Source organism: Prunus persica, chromosome G8 (genome assembly GCF_000346465.2).
Source record: "Prunus persica cultivar Lovell chromosome G8, Prunus_persica_NCBIv2, whole genome shotgun sequence".
Lineage (NCBI taxonomy): Eukaryota > Viridiplantae > Streptophyta > Magnoliopsida > Rosales > Rosaceae > Prunus > Prunus persica.
Genome location: NC_034016.1, coordinates 15,716,936 through 15,738,254, shown reverse-complemented (window position 1 = coordinate 15,738,254; position 21,319 = coordinate 15,716,936). Strand labels below are relative to the sequence as shown.

General features: G+C 36.0%; 2 protein-coding genes across 3 annotated transcripts; both read left to right on the top strand.

Moving 5' to 3' along the window:
* Nucleotides 4,681-12,313, top strand: LOC18768996 (homeobox protein HAT3.1). Its single transcript, XM_020570021.1, has 9 exons — nt 4,681-4,957; nt 6,240-7,903; nt 8,127-8,292; nt 8,509-8,632; nt 8,709-8,821; nt 8,902-9,477; nt 10,538-10,879; nt 11,451-11,540; nt 11,641-12,313. The coding sequence occupies exons 2-9, from the start codon at nt 6,561-6,563 to the stop codon at nt 12,034-12,036; spliced, it is 3,150 nt and encodes a 1,049-aa protein (XP_020425610.1). The 5' UTR covers nt 4,681-4,957; nt 6,240-6,560; the 3' UTR covers nt 12,037-12,313.
* On the top strand, nt 12,522-16,031 carry LOC18768540 (cyclin-A3-4). Of its 2 annotated transcripts, none has more exons than XM_020570022.1 (8): nt 12,522-13,331; nt 13,920-14,113; nt 14,249-14,324; nt 14,425-14,501; nt 14,641-14,674; nt 14,761-14,910; nt 15,187-15,321; nt 15,638-16,031. In XM_020570022.1, exons 1-8 carry the CDS (start codon nt 13,020-13,022, stop codon nt 15,725-15,727), a joined length of 1,068 nt encoding a protein of 355 aa, XP_020425611.1. In that variant the 5' UTR covers nt 12,522-13,019; the 3' UTR covers nt 15,728-16,031. The 2 variants fall into 2 exon arrangements, with proteins under 2 accessions (XP_020425611.1, XP_007200054.1); XM_007199992.2 differs by having other exon boundaries at nt 12,523-13,331; nt 13,920-14,152.

Genomic DNA, 21,319 nt, shown 5'->3' with positions numbered 1-21,319 from the left:
CGTGGAAAAGTAAAAACCAAATGGTGGTCTGGGAGAAGAGGGACAAAGTGGGGCCCACAACACGTAGACATGGCTTGAAATGAGGCAGGCATGTGGGGTTAGGTCACCGCCATGTCAGCGTAGCCAAAGGGGTCGAGAGAGACCTTGAGCTGGGTATTTCGTAATTTCGGAGGCTCAGTAAGGGAGTGTGCATATATTTTGGAAGGTCCTACGCGTCAGCCAACCACGCGGACTGTTCCGGGGTAAAATGTTGGGCATGGACAGCGATGGATGGCCGGCACACCAGGCAGTTTCTCCTGTTGCAGGCCCCAAAAAAAAAAAATTTAATAACAAAAAAGAATTGCCACGTGAGTCATTATGCAAATCACAAAACAAAAAGGGTACGAAAAAGCAAATTTGGTGATTATCCATCTTCATCTTCTTTTTGTTTGTTGTATTAATTTTGTCATTAATTATATCTCCAACAGTCTCATTGTCTCAAGTACTTTAAACAAAAAAACAAATATGCTAAATTAATAAAGTTAGGCATAAGATTAAGCTGCATCTTCATGTGCATGCATTCTTCTTTTTCTCAACTCAAATTCAATTCATATTCATGCAGTTCCACTGTCAGTGTGATGTGCAACAGTTATCTATATTATGTTTGATGCTCCAAGTTCTTGTCTCTTAATTGAAAGAGACACAGACACTAAAGCAAAGGTCCAAATTCTTTTCACGTGTATATATTACATATATGCAAGCGCGCAACAAAATTTCATAATTTACAAATCGAGTAGAATTGGTTTACCATATTCTTATTCGGGTTATCGTGTGTTATCAATAAAATTACTATCGTTCATAATAAAAAAAGAAAAAGAAATTAATCATGTTAATCAACGGGGGCACATGAACTACTATAACTTAAGGGAGACTGCTGCTAATAACCGTCACAATCATAAAATAAAAATGAGAATCTTTTCATTTTCGTGTCAAATAATAATAAGAATCTCTGATATTTTTTAATGCGTCTCTGCCGACATTTCATCATCCTCTTCCTGTTGGTCTTCCACATGTATTTTATACACCCCACAAACTCAGCATCTTTTTTAGAATTTAGTTTACTTTTTTTCTTCCTCCTCTTCTGTAATGACGTTGTTGTATTATTGTAATATTTTATAATTTCTCTCATAATTTTATTAATTAAATCGAATATAATATTGTGCATGCATTTTGCAAATTTGGGTCGGTCGGGATGACCAATCGCAGCAGACACCATATGAATGAAGAATGCTCACGAAATTGTGGAAAAAAAAATTTAAAAAAAATCAAAGTTGTTGAGAAAACTCCAAATTATGCCATCCAAGTAACTAATTTTCATAGACTTTTATATCTCTTTGCATGCAACACACTATGTGAGGAAATAAAAAACCAATAATTATATTGCGGTGCCGTGAACCAACAGCCACACGCCACAATTTCTTGCCGGATTTGAAGAGCTTGTTTTGGCCGGTGTCAAAATTTGGGGGCATACAAAATCTAAAATGCTCTATCCAATTCCTCATCTAGGAGGTTTTTTTTTTTAATAGTCAAATGGTGTGGCAAGGAGTTTGGACTGGAAGGGGAAATAGGGTTTGCTTTATTTGTGTGTTAGGTTTTCATGGAAAAAGAATGGCTGTAGAGACCTTGACTTCTCAACAACTTTATGCCCTGGCAAGGCTGCAAAAGATAGAGACACGTAAAGGAGCTTTTCTTTTCAATTTGTTTGTTCAGCCATATTTGAAATAAAAAAGGGACCACGAAACAGTAATTAGTATACATCATTAGGCTAAATTCAGCTTACATCATTATTTTATTATCATAATACATTTCTATGTTTGCTCTGAATTGATTAAACATAAGACTGACCAGCTCTCTCTTTCTGTCTCACTCATTTCAGATAATAGCGATAAGTTCGTACTAAAGATGTTTGGCTTTACAAAGCTAAATTTAAAACACAATGCATGCATATATCATGGGCCGGGGGAGGGGCATACATCAAATTAATTAATTAAAATACGGACATCCGTAAGTTATTATCCGCACATTATTATTGTGCATTGTAAAGATTCATAGTTTAATAATATACATAACATGTCAGACTGTCGGATAAGAAAATATTAGGATTTAAATACCTATTATTTATTGAACAACATATAAATCATGCGTTTGGGAGACCGGAAGCAGATTGGTTGGACAATAATACCTACTTGCATGAATAAACAATTCAGGTAGTCTTAAGTACAACAGATAAAAAAATTGTTGCAAGGAAAATTCTAGGTTTGTACTGTTCTGCAAAAAAAAATTATTTATTAGAACACAAGTTGGACGACAGGACCTAATTAAGTTGTATAACAAAGATTAACAAGTATTTTACAGTTCTTTAATCCAAGCTTTCGAGGTGCTTCTGACTAGGAAGCTTGCATATGCTTGTGATCCTTCTTTTGTTAGCAACTAATTAATCTTGCAGACAAAGTCACAAACTCCAATTTGGTGGACATTAATTCCTGTTTTCTGTTCAAGAATGGAAACCAAGAACATGTTCTGATTCAAAATAAAATACTGAAACTAGGGTTAAAATACTGATACAGAAGAAAATTAAGGAGAGCAAAGTTTGGTCTGCAGAAGCGATCTGAGGTGAAAATTAAAATAAATTAAATTAAATTTCGTGATTAATAAGTGAATGACGGACGAATGTTTCAAACGTCTAAATTAGTCATCTTGGTCGGTTATTAGATTAAGACCACAAAACTTGATTAGACTCAGAGATGATCAATTTCAATCATGAAAACCGACTTTCTGGCCGTACAAACTAATTATTAATTGAAATACGGAACACTTCATATATATCTTGTTAGCTGGCCATTAATTATTTTGGGTATTAATAGTATTACCCCAGTTCCAACTTGGTCTTAAAACTAAAAATTATAGCTACTTGTTTGTACAAATATATTTTATTTATCAAAAGAAGTTTATTGAAGGAACCCCATTTACTAATCACAATATTTAGGGCACACCTTAGGTGTAATTTTTCATAAAATACTTTAGGTGCATTGACATGAGCGTATATACTCATACTCATTATAGAAGTAGCACCAACACAAGATGTCCGTTGATCACATCATGTCTCGACACGTATAGTAAGTAAGTTTTAGAAAAATCTTAAATATAAGATTATACATAAAGACTTTTCATCACGAATATAACGACGAAACTCACCTATACAAGAAACAAGAGACATGACCATATCATACACGTGAAAATATATGATCAACATTCAACCCATAAAGATGGTACATTTAGCATTATTGGATTTAGTCTTGAAAGTGTGAGATGGACCCCAAAAAAGGGAATAATAGTCTTTTGAGAAATTGAAGAGAAAGGAAGAGTTTGATTTGATTAGTCGCAGAGTGGAGCAAACGTGGTACTAATAAGGAAGGTGGGTTGGAAGGTGAAAACCAGCGGCAGGCAGGCAGCAATTTCAATTTTTGACTCGAAAGTCAAAAGTCGTCCGTGCAATAAAATAGCTCCGCACTGCACGTGGAAATTTTGTAAATGCGCAATGCGCATCCTCGGCGTTAATGATGTTTCCTCGTTGCCGATTCACGGGGCAAATAACGGTGGTGATCTAACATGCGCACGCAGCGCAGCACACAGCACAGACCACTGGTTTCCTAACGACTTCCCAAGTCTCCGTGGATTTTCATTTCCAGTCTCCAGTCAAAGTCAGTAATTTCCTCCTCCAGTCCAAAGGTAACAGTGCACGCTGCATTGCATTTGCATGCATAAATAATGATTCTTGCCGTGTTAATTAATTTAATCATATAAACTTACACTCAAATTAACCAATACACAACACATGCATAAGGACAAAACGGGAAATTTAGAAAACAGACAATTTTTTTCCAGCACATTAATGACTTTTAGCCTCCTTTTAAGATATAGGCATATATTCTATCAAGCATAAGTTAAATGTGCGGCTCTTTCTTAAGTTTTGTTGTCCTTAGAGGAGGCATATTGTCCTTACCCTGGACTAGGGATTGAACCTATCCTAGAGGCTAGATAGAGCAATTAGTGTGTAGTCATGATTTGCCTACGCTTTGTACGGAGAAAATAGCAACAAGTAAGTTTGTGACCAAGGCACATCCTATGGATTTCGGGGCATAATTTATTTGACTTTTTACTATTATTGAGAAAAATTTAAAATTAGTCACTTATTATTTTCTAATTAGTTCTTATAAAATTCTAACTCATTTAAAATGGGCTTATTTATTCAAAACCTATAATTTATTTTAGTTTATTTTCAAGTGTTAGAAAAGGTTCCAAATTCGAATAATAATATAGTAACTTGCACATGTCTAGTCGTACTCGCACGATGAGCCTTAAATTCGGGCCTTATAGGCATGGACTTTTATGGACATAAAACACTTATAGAGTTTTTACATGATACATATCATTAGTAGACGATCACAAATTTCCAAATGTTTACCGTCATGATATTTTTCTCTTCTTTGACAAATGAGTGAGAGGGATATCTCTAGATTGCCGCCTTGTTGACCCAGTTAGAGGATCTTGTTCAAAATAATTACAGTAATTGGGCCTAATCAAATAGATGGTCCCATCATCTCCAAACCAAAAAACAAAGCATACACGAAAACAACAATAGGTCATATGATCAAAGGCCCATCCCACCCATTAAAACCAAGAAAAACACACCCCATGCGCAAAATAGCATAGAGGAGGGTGGAAAAAGCAAGCGCAGCGGTGGCCCAGATTTATAGAGGACAGTGTTTTAGTGAGAACCGCTTCTTTTCCCTGGGCGGTGTGAACAAGTATCGGGAACACACACAACCACACAAACTCAAAATACACACACAGATCCAACTCCATTCCAATTCTCTCTCTCTCTCTCTGTAGCGGTGGAAACTACTAGATTCACCAGGTAACTTTTTAAGCATAAATTACTTATTTTTTTTTTTTTTGGGTATTAGGTTTCTGAGAAAAAGCTTCTCATGCTTTAGGTCTTGTTCTTCTTCTCCAATTTGATTATTGTTGGAGAAGTTGCCTGAACTGAGTTTCTGATACCCTTTTGAGATTTTCCGTAGCTGCGTGATTTCTGCTGAGATAACTGAGGTATAGGAAATGTTATTAGTTTTGTTGTTGTTTTGTGGCAATGAAGTGAGCTGAGCTGCAGGTTAAGTGGACATAGTGTTTTTCTTTTTCGTTTCTTTTCGTGGCGTTTTTCGGCAACCAAGCAGAGGTTATGAGGTAGAAAGTTTTTTATTATGTTTGTTTTTTATATCTTAGAAATGGAGTTTTCAAAGTATGGTAGCTGGAAATAAGCATTTGCATATTGAAGTACGTGAATGATACTTAATGTTAAGCTTTGATTAGGCAGGGGACTCACCCAGCTAGATTATAAACGTTTTAGCATTACTGCTGAGTTTTGTGTTATTAATTCACCATTGAGGCTTTTTTTTTTCCTGAATTGTTTTGAACGGAAACATTTATTTGCCTTATTAAACTGTGCATGTCTGAACACTCCTCTATATGAATAGTTGTTCACTAATAATCCTGTCTTTAAATAAGAACCCATTTCTTAACTGTTTAGTTCTTAGATAGGAACAACTGAACATGCATTGTAGGAGAGATACATCTCAAGACCATTCATATCTTTTGCGATGGTTGCAAAATAGGTCCTCATTTAAGAACCTTATTACAAAATAATTCTTTTGTGTATGCATGTATGTAAACGTTATGTGGGTGAATAGTTTTTGAGACGCATTTCAAATGTACTCTTAGTTAGATGCATGTTGCCGAATAAGCTGACACTAGAAAATTTAGGACAAGTGATCAAAGGCTACGATTCTGGGCTGCATAATCTTTATTCCAAATGCAAGCTTTTTGGAGTTTTTGTGGCATCCTTGTTCTCATGATCTGTGTGGCCAGTGCTGCTTAGTGTAGCTAGATTAGCACTTGCAAGCATTTTCCTACTTTCTCATCACTTCTTATGTCACTGTTATTTTCTACCTTATACTCCCATATATACCTAGTTAAGAGCAATGGTATCTTCATGGGTCATCATGTGTTGTCTAATTCAATGTTTTATTAAGAAGATGAGAAACGCCTTTTTCTTGTTTTCTATTCGTTCTCTACTAATGGGGGAGGGTTGTTATTCTTGGTTTCCAAATGGAAATTTTATAATCTTTTCACCCCTGCTGCAGGTGTCTGGTGTTATTCAATGCAACAGCATCAGAAGTAGTTATATGGTTGGAACTCCTCTTTGCATTGTCATTTTGGGGTGAGACTTATTAATGCGAAGTTGGATACATATTGAATGTTAAAGATTTTATGTTTGTTAAGTAAGACTGGATAGCAAAGTGGAAAGAGGTATTGATCAGTTATTCTCTACATAGTTATTTGGGTAAGGTTACTACCCTTTCTCTTGGGCTTGAGTCCTGAAAAAAATAAAACCAACTTCTTCACGGAGAACCAAACAGATAGAGCTACTCATATTTATCCCTGTATATGCTTATCACTTTAATATGGCTGATGCTGCACAACTGGATATTCCTCCAGAATGTGTGAGCAGTCAAACTGCAAAATGCCAAGAGGAAAGTACGTCAGGACAGATACATGAAATTGGTTCTGAAAGTCAATGTAGTGAAAAAACCAAAGAAAACATTGGCTGCAAAGTTGTTCAAAATGAGCTACTGGAAATCTGCAAAGCATCTAACAATCCTGACGAGCAGTCACAGTCATTCTCTGAAAATCTGACTGAGAATTCTCATGTTGAAAATTTGGGACTGCCTGCTGAAGATGTGGACAAGAGTAGTCAAAACGGTGCTCAAAATGTAACCAAGAATTCTCTTACCGAACAATTGGAAATGCCTCGTGAAGATCCGGATGTGAATAATCAGAGTGATAAAACTTCATGCTCTGGACAAATGTCATTGGAACAGACAAATGATTCTGGTTTTGGAACTTCATCTAGTGAACCGGCTGAAGAAAGGCATCCTTCCGGCTCATTTTGTGTACAAAATGAACTGTTACAAACCATTATGCCACTACCCATCTGCGGTGGCAGTGAACAAGTGCAGCCGATTAGTGAAAATGTGAACATGGCTTCTCTCAATGACCAAGCAGGACTGCCTCCTGAAGATGTGAGCAAGACTTGTCAGACCCAAAAAATTTCATGCCCTCACCAAATTACATCACATCAGATAAATGAATTTGGTTCTGGAAGTGTACCTAGCGAACCAGCAAAACAGAAAGATCAGCTTGACTCTGTACCTGCCCAAAATGATGAAGCTAAAACTAGCAAAGCAGTATCCAGCTCTACTGTTTTTGAACAACCGGGGCCCTCTATTGAAGCTATGACCGAGGATTCTCCTATTGGACATTCAGAACCACCCCTTGAAGATCTTAGCAAGAGTCTTAGTGATAAAGAAATGGAACCACTTCCAGAAGATGTGACCCAAAATTCTAGTCTTCAACAGTTGGAAACAGCATCGAAGAATGCATTGAAGATTTCTAGCTGCTTAGGACCTAAGGATAAGAAAAATCCAAAATCAAGAAAGAGGAAGTATATGTCTAGATCTTTTGTTCGCAGTGACCGAGTTCTGCGCTCAAAGACAGGGGAGAAAGAGAAACCTAAAGATCTTAAATTAAGTAATAATGTTGCAACTCTTGAATCCAGTAATAGTATTGCCAATGTAAGTAACGGAGAAGAGAAAAAAAGGAAGAAGAGAAAGAACAGACGAGACAATAGAGCCATAGCTGATGAATTTTCAAGAATCAGGACGCATCTGAGATATTTGCTGAACCGGATAGGCTATGAGAAATCTCTGATTGATGCTTATTCTGGTGAAGGTTGGAAAGGATCCAGGTGCATAAGTTGTTCTATACCATTTTCTTTTATGTCTAGTTGGTTGCTTTAGTTATCAGATGCTAGAGGATTTAGATGGTTTAGTTTCAGAAAGATCTTGTTTTGTTGAATAGTTAAGGCCTTCTGGGAATGTTTTCACTCTTCAATTGGTTTATGTTTAATTTTCTACTTTTTAAAGTAAATCTTGGACTTTGGCTTCTGACTTCTTTTGTAACTTTTGCAGTCTGGAAAAACTAAAGCCAGAAAAGGAGCTTCAACGAGCTACTTCTGAAATACTTAGACGCAAGTTGAAGATAAGAGATCTATTTCAACGTCTTGAGTCACTATGTGCCGAAGGAATGTTTCCAGAATCTTTATTTGATTCCGAAGGACAGATTGACAGTGAGGATGTAGGAGCATTCTTCAATTTTAAGTTGTTCCACTCGTTAAGAAAATTCTAATTCTCTCATTTGACATAATTTGGTCATCTGATTTTTTTTCCTCTGGCATGAGAATAGTGTTGTATTTTTTTTATTTATTCTTCTGTGTACAGGTTCTGATTTCGTATTCTTTTCTATTTCTTACGTGAAGAATAACTTTATTTCGGAACTTTAAATATTGGGCAGATATTCTGTGGAAAATGTGGGTCCAAGGATGTGTCTCTTGATAATGATATTATCCTCTGTGATGGTGCTTGTGACCGTGGGTTCCACCAGTTCTGTCTAGAGCCACCACTTTTGAGTGAAGACAGTAATGACCAGAGCACTCCCCTTGTTTTTTGTTATTTATGACTCATCGGTTGCTTACGTATTTGTTTGGCTTGCAGTCCCCCCTGATGATGAGGGTTGGCTATGCCCTGGATGTGACTGCAAAGTTGATTGCATTGATTTACTTAATGACTCTCAAGGAACAGATCTTTCTGTCACTGACAGCTGGGAGGTTAATGTCAAAGGCTGCATTGGTTTTGTCTTTTTAATTAAACACTTCGATCTCTGATCTTGCTCCTATTTCATGTGCAGAAGGTATTTCCTGAAGCAGCTGCAGCAGCATCAGCAGGAGAAAATCAGGACAACCATGGACTTCCATCAGATGATTCTGATGATAATGATTATGACCCTGATGGTCCAGAAACGGATAATAAAGTCCAGGGAGAAGAATCAAGTTCTGATGAATCTGAATATGCATCTGCATCTGATGGACTTGAGACTCCAAAAAGTAATGACGAGCAGTACTTGGGGCTTCCTTCTGAGGATTCAGAGGATGATGACTATAATCCTTATGCTCCAGATGTCAATGAGGATGTTAAGCAGGAAAGTTCAAGTTCTGATTTTACATCGGACTCTGAGGATCTTGGAGCTGCTCTTGATGATAATATTATGTCTTCCGAAGATGTTGAAGGTCCCAAATCAACGTCATTGGATGATAGTAAGCCTCATAGAGGCTCTGGCGAACAAAGTTCCATAAGCGGGCAAAAGAAACATTCTTTAAAAGATGAGTTGATATCTTTATTAGAGTCAGGTCCTGGCCAAGGTGAATCTGCACCTCTTTCTGGGAAAAGGCACATAGAAAGGTTGGACTACAAAAGGCTGCATGATGTGAGTGTCTTTTTAAAGTATAATCTTATTGCCTTGTTGCCTCCATGTATTTTTTAACTATGATTTTATGAACCTTCCAACTGCACTAGTTGCCTTGTCTAATATCATGGTAGGGTATTTGTACTCCACAAGTTTCCTAGTGTACTTTGCTGTTTGAATTGGGGAAATATGATTCTCATCTCCCTAAACATAAGAATAATTGTTACTCTAGGCCTCACAATTTTGATTGTTATACTGTGTCTTTTCTGTCATTTGTGATTGTCCTTGATTTCAGTTCTTAATGCTATATGCAAGAGTTGATTGAACACATTGAAATCAACTCCTTCTGCTGTAGCAGTAGTACATAAATGCATTATTACATATATGTCTGTCTTATTAATTCTAACTTGATTTAGGATTCTAATTTTTTTTCTTTACTTGAATGAAATTGGCGATCATCGGGATAGGACTTTTCTTTCTTGGGGACTTGAAAAAACACTTGTTTGTTGCTTTTCTCTCTGAATATTGGGAATTCATCATGTTGTATTTTATGGAAGCAACGCAGTTCTCCTCTGGTCCTTGTTTATCTCCATTAACACAGTATTTTGTTTTAACTTTTAACCAGCAGTAATTTGGACTAAATATAAAATTCCTACTACACAGAAATGCAATTCAAACTGGTTATTTTTTACCCTGACCACCCTCACATGGGTTCTTTTCTTCCTGGCTAACTTCAAGATTTGGTTGTGGTGTTTCAAAGCTACACGTGCATAGTGGGCAGTGCTTCAAAATCCAGGGCTCCTTCCCTCAAACAAATAAATGATAAATAAATAACTGAAATCTGCTATGCAGTATTAAATAGGTTATAATTTATAAATCTTTGTTGTATGTTTCATTCCGGTGTTGTTTATGCTTTGTTATCTTGTAGAGTACAGTACTGTGCTTGAAAGAACAAATGCATTGTTCTACAGCTAGGTTATCAGTGCTGTGTATCACAGTACTACTATGTTATTTTTCTTGTCGTGTTCTATTCCACTCTCTAGTTTGCTTATGCTTGTTCTATTTACCCTGATGTGTAAAGGAGGCATATGGAAATGTTCCTACTGATTCAAGTGATGATGAAGATTGGAATGATATTGCCACACAAAGGAAAAGGAAGAAAGGTACTGGACAAGTTGCTAATAGGTCACCAAATGGAAAAACGTCAAACATTAAGAATGGAGTAATCACCAAAGATATAAAACCTGATGTAGACGAGAATGAGAATACTCCTAGGAGAATGCCTCATCGAAAGTCAAATGTTGAAGATACAAGCAATTTGTCGAATAAATCACCTAAAGGCTCTACTAAGTCTGGTTCTACTAGTGGGAGAGCTGGATCATCAAGATCAACATATAGCAGACTCGGGGAAGCTGCAACTCAGGTATTATGGTGTGAATTTTTTCTACGCTTTTTAGCATATAAAGTCGAAAAAAATTACTTCTATTTTTCCCGTACATAAACTATAGCATTTTATGCTTTGTTCTTTCTGTCTCAGTTTTTTTTTTTTTTTCCCTCTACTACTTCTGTTCAACAGAGAGTGACTGAACTGTCGTGAATATTTGTGTGACTCTATGTGTCTGTAGAGTCTTTCTATGATACGGTTAACCACCAAAATCTAAGCGAGAAATATGTGTCAGTAGACCGAAAATGGAAAAAAAATTAAGTCCATCGGCCTAGGGAGCTAGGCGACTGCATAGAGAATATGTTTGCAACTTTGTAGTCAGAGGAATTGTATATATGTACATAATACATATACAAGTTTTCTCTTGTCAAACAGTTTGGCATGAAATGCTGCCAGATTGTCAATCTGGGCCATTGATTAGGTTTTTGTCTTGTCAAAATCTGTAGTCTATATATGTTTGTCATTAAATGATTTTCAAGCTCTCTTTCTATCTCTTTGAAGAAAAATATACATAGAGGTTTATCTTAAATGATGTCAACTGTTATTTCAGAGACTCTGCAAATCCTTCAAGGAGAACCATTATCCAGACCGATCTATGAAGGAAAGTCTGGCCCGGGAACTAGGACTAATGGCTAAGCAGGTCATACCTTCTTTCATCTTGGCATCAGTATTACATCTCCTGTTCTAATAATATTTTTAGTACAATATCATGTTTTCTTTATCTGAATTCATTGTTGCAGGTAAGCAAATGGTTTGAAAATGCTCGCCACTGTTTAAAAGTGGGTGTGGATAAAAGTGCTTCAGAAAACTGTGCCCCGCCCCCTCAAACAAATAGAAGACAACTTGAACAAGGAGATGCAATTGTTGGAGATTCTGATCACAATGGAGCTCAAAACAAGGAATTACACGGGACAGATGATCCCATGATAGGTTGCTGCAGTAGGGATGTCATGGATAGTGAATTGGCGACTCTGGGAAGCAGCAGATCGAAGCTTAGTACTCCAAACAATAGAAAGAGAAAACGTAGATCAGATGATCCTGATCCAAAAACTGAGACACCAACACCTCCTGCTGAACCAGAAACTAATAGAAAACCTAGCAGAGTTATGACTAGACGAAGGAAATCTGTTTCTTGATTCAAATTTTGATCCTCTAGGAGAGTATAATTTTAACCATTTACCCTTGCAAGAGAGATCTTGTGGGGCAAGAAATCTGGCAATACCCTGAAGGATTAATCCGAGAATTACAGCCATCGCTTCGTGTAACTTAGCGATGAGCCCCGGGTTGTGTCTTGTTTCAGGTGAGTCAGAGTTAATTGCCCCGTCATAAATGCTATATAAAGTTGTTCTGTATAATGAGCTCGTCATCAATTCGCATTTCTAGATATTGTTCTTGCTATCAGACGAAAAAAAATTTCTTTGACACAAGTGATTGAGGGAGGGGGATTCGAGCACAGGCCCCTGCTGCTATCAAACAATTTTGGCTAATCCTCTTTCCTCCCGTTCCATTTTTCTAATCCCAGTGTCTGATCCTTGCTAGAAATTCACTCTTCATAGTATGAAGTTATGAACCCTAATTTCCTAAAGCACCTACTAAATGTGGCACTTTGAATTTTTTTTTCTCTTCAAATAACCTGAAGCCACAAAACAGAGAACAAAACTCGAGGGAGGAGGGAAAATAAATTTGTGAGAGAATATACGACCAAATGGTGAGAGGGATGAGAAAAAATAGGTGTACTCGATTAAATTTTTCTTTTTAGCCCCCAAAAATATATTCCCAATTCTATTCCCTCTCGAAATTTGGAGTACCAAAGCCAAATCAAATGAAAGAATGACCGGGAAAAAATTATGCAGAAATAAAAGCTTTTTAATGTCCTATTTAATTAAAACTACCTAATTAATATGAATGGACGATATGGTTTATTTTCCCCGAATAATATTAGTATCGATAAATATCTACTTATATTTTAACACAGAACTAGCTTAGGAGCCAAAGCAATAAACCTAACGAACTGCCAAGAGCGGGAACAAGGATTTTCGAAATGGTAAAATGCCGCCATTCCTTCTCTGCCCATAAGCTTCATAAACAAACAAACAGGCCCTCTCTGTAAATCTCAATCATGGACGAGCAAGAAAACAGCGTGAGCACCACGCTTTCGTCCAATAAGCGACCTTCAATGTCTCCGTCCCTGCAAATTCCAGCTCCCAAGAAGCGAGTCGTGTTGGGTGAGATCTCCAACTCGACAAACGACGTCGTTTCCACTCAGAACTGGGCTCCGAAGAAACCCAAGAGTAGCTTGAAGAAGAAGAAGAAGAAGAAGACGACGAAAGAGGAAGGGGAGGCCCTCAAGACTGAAATCGTTGTGAGATCCGTTGATCCACGCAAGTCTGATTACTCGTCTTCTATATATAGCCATCTTCTTTCATTGGAGGTATGAATTCTCCTGTAGAGATTTGAAATTCGATGTTTGGATTGGTGAATCTTGATTTGCATTTGTGTTTAGCTTTTGGGGATTTCTTAGTTGGTTCTGGAGTTATGGAATGGGGTCTAGGCCAATGACATTGATTGCGTTATTGAATACATGATCAGGTTTACATTTCTTTTGGTTTTGGATGTGTGTTTAAGATTTTCCCTTTAGTTTTTGGTTCATGAGTTCGATTTCTAAAGTTGGCTTGCTAATTGTCCTTTTCCTGAGTTCTTCACCTTGTTTGGTTACCATCATAATCTTAAGATTTTTTATATTTTGTTGACAAATTTGGGAAATGATACTTGATAATTCAATTTCAGATTTAGAAGTTCCAAGTGGCAGTTTTTTCGTTTATGATTAACAATAGTTTGGTTGTGCTTATGGTCCATTTAAATTTTTGAGAAGCTTAATTCAAATAAGCCAAATAGTTAAATTAGTATGATTTTTTGTTATTTTCTGTGTCGTCCTACATTTTTGCATCACCAAACACACTTGTATGCTATAGATTGATACGGTAATGGTATCTATGTCTGATGGTAGTGTATGATTCAGATGGATATGAACAAGAGGTCTTCACCCAGTTACATGGGTAGGGTTCAAAATGATATATCACCAAACATGCGAGAAATCCTGGTGGATTGGTTGGTGGAGGTTGCTGAGGAATACCAGCTTGTTACAGACACCCTCTTTCTAACTGTATCATATATTGACAGATACCTGTCTTCATATGCTATCAGCAGGAACAAGTTACAGCTTCTTGGTGTTGCTTGCATGCTCGTTGCATCGTACATAATTGAATACCCTATTTTAGCTTTGTTCTATCTTTAAAACTGGTGTAGGCATTCTTGAAATGGTGACTTGAGTATGGTTTTGTGATGCAGAAAGTATGAGGAGATTTGTCCTCCACGTGTTGAAGACTTCTGCTATATAACAGATAATACCTACATCATGGAAGAGGTGACCAACTTGAGTGTCTTTGTTTTACTTGCTTTGCGCTGCTAGTTGATTTCTATTTGTGAGCTTTTTAATTAATGATGAATTTAGAATTAATTATTAGGTGTTGGAAATGGAGAGGGATGTACTCAAATTCTTGAACTTCGATACTGGTCCTCCCACAACAAAGAATTTCCTCAGGCAAGATAATGCTTTGAAAAGTATTTGGTCATCTTGTTTTCCATGGTGGTTGTATTTTTTTATGCTTATCTTTTCCTTCCACTTATGCAGTTGGTGTCTGACAAATGATATTAATGTTGATTTCTTATTGTATTTGCAGAATCTTAACGAGAGCTGCCTTGGAGAACTCCAAAGTAGGGAGACCTCTTTATGCTGTTTTGATGCTGATTTATTCTCTCCTTTATTTTCCACTGATTCTGTTATATTTCTGCCTTTACAGTCTTCTAAGACGCAATTGGAATTCTTGAGTTGTTATCTTGTGGAGCTAAGTTTGCTAGACTACAGTTGTGTCCAGTTCCTACCATCAGTAGTTGCTGCATCAGCTATTTTCCTTTCGAGGTTCACGATCCAACCTGAGGTGCATCCTTGGGTAAGAAATAACGCAATGGATAGAGTATTGTGATTAACCTGAGGTTTGGCATTCCCAGTCAGTAGAGATAGTTTAGTCAGTGGAGAGATTATTAGGTGTAAATTGTACAAAATTCATGAGTACATTAAGGGGAGAGAAATACATGCAGGAGGCAGGCTTACTACTTTTCTAGATTTCAGTGAATATTTCGAATCTTTTAGCTTGAGGACGAATAATGATTGAGTCTGTTCGAAATATTTTGACTGATTCTAGTTAATTCATTTATAAATTTTGCAGAGCCTGGCATTGCAATCATATTCAGGTTATAGACCATCCGACTTAAAGATTTGTGTCCGTGCCATTCATGACTTGCAGTTGAATATAAAAGGAAGCTCTTTGCGAGCAGTAAGGGATAAATACAGGAAGCCAAAGGTAATGTGGTTTTATGGTGTGACGATTTTGCATCTTGTAGGGGGTATCATGTAAATAAAGGTGATATTATAGATTTAACTTCCAAAAGAGCTTTAATTTCTGTGAATACAACTAGGGGCATTGCCGGAAACGGCGTTGGCTGGAATTTACCACAACGGGTTGGCTGAAATTTACCATAAGGGGGAGCATTGTCTTTAACTTTTCTGGAAATCCACTACCCGATCCTTCAATAAACCAATTTGAGAGTTTTAGGACATGTGATTGCTGCTTTTTAGAAATGTTTATCTGATCATGGTGATTGAACTTTTTTGGACAGTATGCGTGCGTGGGAACATTGACTTCGTTACCTGAAATTCCTGCAATTTATTTTGAGGCCATCGACATACAAGTATTTTCAGGATTCTGAAAGAAGCTGATTTTGAAGTTTGACCTAGCTGTCAAGAATTACTTTCAACAAATTACATTTCTAGTAAGAGTTAGGGACTGATCAACTTGAAGCTGGTAGATGAATGGTGCCTAAAGTCAATGCTTGCTTAGAATTTAGATGCAGAGACACCTATGACCTCAGGTTTGGAGTTGACTTTTGGATACTGAATAGGATTTTGAGAATCATTATGTTTCACTGGGTTCATTCTCTGGACCCAAATATTTGTAAATTGCTATGTGAAATAAAGGATTATATATTTTTTAGGCATATCAATTTTTTCTAATCAAGCTTTTCCTTTTCATGGTATGCCCATGTTCCGTGCGCAAATTGAGTATAATTCGAGAACCTGTTCCATAATATCCACGGCCCTCAACGCAAATTTCATGTCCAATTTTGAAAGAGTTTTCTAAGCATATGTATCTTCAGTGCTAAATCTCTGATAAACTCTAGTGACAATGGTGATGGCTTGTACACTACATACCGCATGGTGATCATTTTCAGGGTTTATGAATTTGAATATAGTTTGTTGGGATACTAGTGGCAAAGGTTAGTATTAGGTACATTTAGAGCACTCCCAGCGGCCAGCCTTGGCCAGGGCAGGAGGGGCCCAAGCCCCATTTCCACGTTCCAGCGGGCTTCAGCAGCCCGGGCGACTGGTGGGCTTCACAAGTCTGAGCAGGCCTGAATGCAAGAATAGCTTGGGCTGTTGCCTGGGTTTGCTAACGTCAGCAACTGAAAAAAAAATCGAAAAAAATACTAAAAATTTCAGATTTTTAAAAAAATAAATAATTAGTCATATTTTTCACTTCCCATACCAAAACTTTATACAAATTCCTCTCCTAACATCTCATGTGAATAATGGTTGCTATTGGGTTGTCATGGCAATGCGTGAAAACACCATAAGCCTTTTGCAAGAGATATCACTATTCACATAAATAGTAATAACTCTTGCCTTTTGCCATGACAAATGGGTGGAAATGCTCTTAGGCATTGTTTTAAGATGAGTTGTCGTGGTGGAGGACTTGAATCAAAAAATGTAAATTGATAATGTTTAAGAGTGTTGGTATTTCCACCCATGTGTTATATTTCATCACCCACCTTATAATCAAAGTTTTAAAGACAAATTTACCCTTTTGTAAAATTACTTTTAAGGACTTGAGAAAAAAAAAATCCCAAACTCTCCTTAAAATTAAATAATAAAATAAAATTTTCTTTAAGAAAAACAAATTCTCTCTCCCTATGTCTCCCCTTCCCGATCCACCCCTAACCCATCCTTGGAATCTCAACAGCCACCCCCAGGCATGTACCTACTAACATGCTAACCTGTGCTAAAGCCCAGGCAGCTTGTTTTTTTTATAGACTAAATTAATATTCTAGCCTAGGTCACCTAAATAAAATATTATTAATTAATCCTATTAGGACTAGGTTAACCACCTAAATATAATATTATTAACTAATTCCGTTAGGACTAGACTGACCAACAAATAAATAAAAAGAACAAAATTAGCAAAAACATACTACTTGATTGATAGATTGATTCATTTAGTGTCAACTCTTCCTATGTCTACAACAACAACAAAATGAGCATTTTCATGTATGAGGCTTATTAAAAATCGACTTCAGAATAAGATAGGTGATGAGTTTCTTGCTAATTGTATGCTACTTCATATTGAAAGAGAATTTGCTGATAATATAAATAATGAATCAATAATTAGTGATTTTAATGCTGTGAAGACTTGAATGGTGCAACTTATATAAGTGTTATTTGATGGGTAAGACTCATTATGTCTCCCATGTATTTTTTTGTTATCAATGAAATTTACTTGTACTGTTGAGTTTTCAATAGGTTTGTATATAAGGTAAATTTAGCCCACGTCATTTTGAAATCCTGAGCCCGTCCCTGGCCACCCCCCTAAGCAACCCTAGCCACCATTCCCTGTAGCATTTATTTACGAGTCTTGTTCAGCAAACGAGGAAACATTGAAGATTGCTGGGGCTTTGGTGTCTGAACCAAATCTTGAAGGAAAGTTTAAGATAATGGTGCCACCATGAAAGCTTGAAACTTTACTTGATTCTTAAGCAAGACCAAGTCAGGGCACACATAAATATAACAAGTAATCGAAGAAAAAATTGCCCACACTTTGATTTTTTTTTTTTTAAATAGAAAAATTGAAGCTCACTCTTCTAGAATCCAAATTCCTAAGAGGAGGAAGACAATGGAGGCTCTGGTTTGCAAAAAATTGGACCCACCCAACAATACCCATTCCAGAAGGAGCAGAGAAAGCAATAGTAATAGAGAAGAGTTATCTAATGCATATAAAGAGAGGGAATTATGGAGGCTGAACGGGGTGGGGGAGGGAATGGTGGCTAGGGTTGAGGTCTTCTAGGGTTGGGGTAAGTCGGGAAGGTGGGGAGAGGAGAGAGACTTGTTTATATTTTATTATGTTATCTTATTATTAATATTTTACTTTATTTTGTTTGAATTAATAATTAAATGGCATTTTTGGAATAATGATGGATGAAAAAATAGGATTGTATTTTTTCAAATTTACATGGTGGGTAGGAAAATAAGACAGAAAGGTGGAAATAGCAGCACTCATGTTTAAACCCAAAAGATTAGCTGCTAAGGTACCTGACACTTAATTAGCACTAGGCCTGGCCTAAGCCAAATAGTGGGGTGATCTCGCAGTTCTTGGTCTGCGAAGATACGTTGATAAAATACAAAAATCCAATACAAACAAAAAAGATTGTGTGTTTTGTTATCTTTCTATTTTGAAGCATTTCATCGCTTACTACGCCTTTCTCGTCTCCCTATCCTTTGTACTTGTAGGGTTTCTTGCAGCTTCAGTATTTCTTTCGCTTCTTGTTATTTAGCAACCACAAAGTTTTTCTATCAAATAAAAAAAATTATTTTCAATGGAATAATTAATCATAAATCGTTGGTTGATTGTATCATTAATTATTTTTTCTCCTGGACTTCGATCTATTTGAAAATATAATTTTGTGACTCATAATAAATGTTTCTCTGTTAAGGAAGGGAATAGTAATTATTAATTATATTTTTTTAAATCAAAGAGAAACTTCATTAGACAAATTTTAACAGTACAATTAAAAATATCAACAAGACATTTAAAGTATCAATCCTAATAGAGCAACAAACTAACACGGACAAAAGTCGCATTAAAACTATTAGCTCACATCACCACAATTAACCATAAACCTAAAGAAAGCCCACAAGCCCAACATAACCAAAACCCTAAAACAATCCATGAGCCTAAACAAACCCTACCACCACCACATGAAGAAGCGCAGTCCTGGCTACACTCACCACTGCATTCGTAATAGATTTGGGGAAAATATGATTCTCAATGATCTACCTACGCATAAGAGCGAATAAATAAACCCAAACAACAACCTTGCTAAAGAGCAATTGGGTGATTTGCAACAACTTCCGTAAAAGACGATGTAGAATCAAATTTAGAGAACATGAACGTCATTAGGGAGTGGGTTTTGGGAGAAAGATTTTATTGAGAACATAGACTAAATGGGTGATGGGGAACTTCAATCTAAATGGGTGATGAGAACATAGACAAGAGATTTTTTATATTCAAAACGCCCCAGTGAATTTATTCACTAACTTAAAAGGAAAAGACGATTTAAAAAATAAAAATAAAAAAATTTGGCCACCTAGGCTCTATTAGGCAGGTCCATTTTTTAATTTAATTTTTTAAATAAATATTAATGCCACGCAGCTATATTGGGGTCTTTTTTTTCTTTTCTTTTTTAATAAATAGTATGGCCGCACAACTATATATATAAAGAGGCTATTCACTTAAAAAAGAGCTACATGGCTATACTAGGGTCCCTTTATTTTATAATTTTTTTTCCTGACTTTCATTTATCGATAAGAGTAGTTTAGAGCATTATTCATTACTATTAGGCCATTACCCGAGTCTTTATTGTCCCCTTTTGATTTTTTACTTTTTCAGAGTTATTACCCGTATAAAAAATTTAGCATTTTCCTGTTTAATACTCGTATTATACACGTACGTTCATTTCAATAATACTTCCGTTTCCACATACATCTTAAAAACTCGGTAAAATACACGTTTAAAAAAAATACATGTATTGTACATGTACATATGCATTTTTCATGTTTAATACACGTTTTTTTAAATAATTTTTTTAATAATACACATAAAATTCACATATTAGACACATAATTTTAACATATTATTGAATAAAAATAATATATTCAAATATTTAAACAAATTATATTAAAATATTATATAATGGCCAAACTTTTCAGTTGTAACTTGCTAAAATTTTGTTGAATAAAACACATACGTATTTATTCGTATTTTTTCCGTTCCGTATTTTACTAACTATTAAAGAATTTGAGAGGCTAAGATTATTTCTTACTTGTTGTACGAAAAATGCAAGATGGTGATTTTGCAATCTCTTTGCCAACTAGAACAACAATTTCAACACGAAGTTTTATGGGTACAATAGTAAGAGAGGTGGTAGTGTTCTTCTTGTAAAGTGCTATTAGAAAAGTGAAGCAATTACCAAGACCACTCCAACTCAGCATGCAATTCTCTACGACAAATAATGTGTGTAGTAAAATTATTTAGTAGCACTCGAGAGAACGAGGTAGATCAAAGGCAAACATTCCCATGAAAAAAATAAAAAGAAAAAATTGAACTCTCATATTGATTTACTGTTAAATTTCTCTCTTTTCAATATCTGCTTTGTATATGTTGAAACTAGCAAATTAATAACTATAAAGTATAAACTAATGCAAGTAGGCTACAAAAGTTCAAAATTCCTAGGGCACCCTTCTTCACAAACTCTCAAACTAGAAAGCTTATGTTCTGCTTCCAGTATAAACTCTTTATGTTAACTGTCTTTCCCGAGTAGAAGGGTACTTGCAATACACTTATAGTGGGACCTAAGAGGGGCAAAGTAAAAGTTTATCAGTCTAATGATTTTCGAAATCACATCAAAATTTCGAGTAAAGATACCCTTGTATACAACAAGTCCTAAAAATCCAACCGCCAGTGTTATTGCAAAAGGAACTGTCAAGGGCTGACCAGGTTGAGTAACGATGCTTTTCATGCTGTTAGTTCTTGCTGTGGATTTTTTTTCATTTTTTTAAAATAATTAGTATAGTCGTGCGGAGTATAACCATGCGGCTATACTCTTTAAAAAAATTTGTAAAATAAAATAAAAAATAGGTCATTTAGACGCTATTAGGTGTGTTTTTTTATATAAAAAATAAATAGTACTATAGCGCGGCTATACTAGGATCTTTTTTTTTTAATTTTTTCAAAAATAAATAGTATGGCAGCACAGCTATAATTTTTAAATATAATATATTTAAAGAGTATAGCCACTTGGCTATACTCGTAGCAAAAAAGGGCCGTGCGGCTTTACTTTGTAAATATAATATATTTAAAGAGTATAGACGCGAGGCTATATTGGGGTCTTTTTTTATTTATTTAATAAATAGTACAGCCGCACAGCTATACCGGGGTGTTTTTTTCTTAATTTTTTAAAATAAGTAGTATG